General features: G+C 40.4%; 1 protein-coding gene across 1 annotated transcript in view; it reads right to left on the bottom strand.

The window, feature by feature from the left end:
- Nucleotides 1–2,181, bottom strand: part of lcp2a (lymphocyte cytosolic protein 2a) — a gene marked incomplete at its 5' end in the record, with an annotated part of 20,206 nt that overhangs the window by 4,485 nt on the left and 13,540 nt on the right. Inside the window, 3 exon segments of the mRNA XM_014033234.1 lie at nt 559–633; nt 718–797; nt 1,031–1,083. Coding sequence (XP_013888688.1) covers nt 559–633; nt 718–797; nt 1,031–1,083 — 208 coding nt within the window.

Consider the following 2,181-nt stretch of genomic DNA (forward strand, 5'->3'; position numbering starts at 1 on the left):
TGATTAGTGAAACACACACGTGATTAGTGAAACACACACGTGATTAGTGAAACACACACGTGATTAGTGAAACACACATGTGATTAGTGAAACACACATGTGATTAGTGAAACACGTGATTAGTGAAACACACGTGATTAGTGACACACATGTGATTAGTGAAGCTTCAGCACTTTTTCTGTATTTTCTGAACAAACGACCACATGAAGAGCTGAGAGGATCTAAAACAATCATGGAGCCTGGAGAGAAAATCTTTTTCACAACTCTGTTCATCACCATCAATTCCCCCAACACGTGGTCACACTTCCTGCTCCAGTAACCAGATATTTCAAAATAAAAGTCTGAATCTTTGAAAATTCTTTTTATGATTTTGTTGTGATGTTCGTGTGTGGCCTAACTGTCCTACACACCGCTGTGGTGAAATAACAGTTTAACGTCTTATCACTGATTAAAAGCTGAGAATAATATAAGAATAATAAATAAACTAGATAAATAATAAATAAACTAAATAAATAAATAAGCCTCAGCTCAGAGACTTCTGGTTCTGGTTCTGGTTACCTTGTTGACTTGTCTCAGACAGCCTTCAGCCTGACCACGGGTCATTTTGCCAACATACCAGCGATGGTCCAGATCCTGCAAACACACACGTATGTGATGAGTTTGTGTGTGTGTGTGTGTGTGTGTGTGTGTGTGTGTGTGTGTGTGTGTGTGTGTTACCTGGCAGGATGAAGCTGTGGGAGGAGCAGGAGGTCTGAACGAGTGTCGGTCCAAACCAGCGACGCTGCTCCTGTGTTCAGCTGTAAACATTGATGTCAGACGTTACCAGCAGAAGAACCATTCAGAACCTCAAACAGAACCAGGTTCTGTTCTTTCAGCTCTCAGCAGCATCAGGATAAACTGCAGATTAAAGTTTTCATCGTGTCTAAAGTAAAACAACACTTCAATCTCCTGTGGTTTCCAGCTGCAGGTTCAGAACCACAGGTCCAGAAGAACCAGAAGCAGATCCCTCAGGTTCTGAGCTGGTTCTTACCCAGGTTTGGTTTGTGAGGCACAGAGTTGGCAGCAGGAACGTTTGGAGGCAAACTGTTGAAAGACAGAAGAAACACAAACATGATTGTTGTTATTTGAGTCAAAAGCTTTCTGCTGCGAAACATTACTTTATTAAAATAATCAAGTTAAAACCAGAAATAATGAAGCTGTGACATTCCATCATCAAATAAAAGAATAAAATGATTCAACAACAACCAACTTCACAGATTTATACTGGATTTACTCTAAATCATCCATGGATGTAAGAACATTTAGTGTTCGTTAAGATGAAACCACATCACTGTTGAACAGATTAAAATGTGAAGAGAATGGACCAAACAACACCAGTTACTGCAGTGAACAGTGGTTTAATGCTCTCTGTGCAAACCGGAAGTCCTGGTCCATAAATACACAGGTCTTCAGTGCCTGGTACGCCCTCTACAGGTTTACAGCTGAATCACAGACACTCTGAACAGCAATGCTCTCCTGATCCTTATCATAAACAGTTTTATTATGTGTTGTCATGATGTTTCAGACATGTATCTAAACCTGTTTTAATCAAGACGTAACAATAGATTATAAGAATCAAAAAGAAAACTATGAATATGGTGTCATGATTCTAAAATCACAGGACTTAAAAGCCTGAATTTAGCCTGAAACTCTCAGACTGAAGAAGTCTCTTGGAGGAGAGACGAAACGTTTCATTAGAGAAGAACCCGTCCAGAAGACCTATACTATTTTTTTATTTTTAATTCTAAAATCAGTTTCTAACGACTAAATAAATTTCTTCAGATGGATGGATGGATGGACGGATGATGGATGGTTTGATGGATGGATGGATGGATGGATGGACGGATGATGGATGATGGATGGTTTGATGGATGGATGGATGGATGGATGGACGGACAGATGATGGATGATGGATGGTTTGATGGATGGATGGATGGATGGATGGACGGATGATGGATGATGGATGGTTTGATGGATGGATGGATGGATGGATGGATGGATGATTGGATGGATGGCTCAAAAAAAGGATGATGGATGGATGAACGGATGAATGATAGATGGATGGATGCATGGATGATGGATGGTTGGATGATGGATGGTTGGATGGATGGATGGATGGATGGATGGATGATTGGATGGATG

Source organism: Austrofundulus limnaeus, unplaced genomic scaffold, assembly GCF_001266775.1.
Source record: "Austrofundulus limnaeus strain Quisiro unplaced genomic scaffold, Austrofundulus_limnaeus-1.0 Scaffold1671, whole genome shotgun sequence".
NCBI lineage: Eukaryota > Metazoa > Chordata > Actinopteri > Cyprinodontiformes > Rivulidae > Austrofundulus > Austrofundulus limnaeus.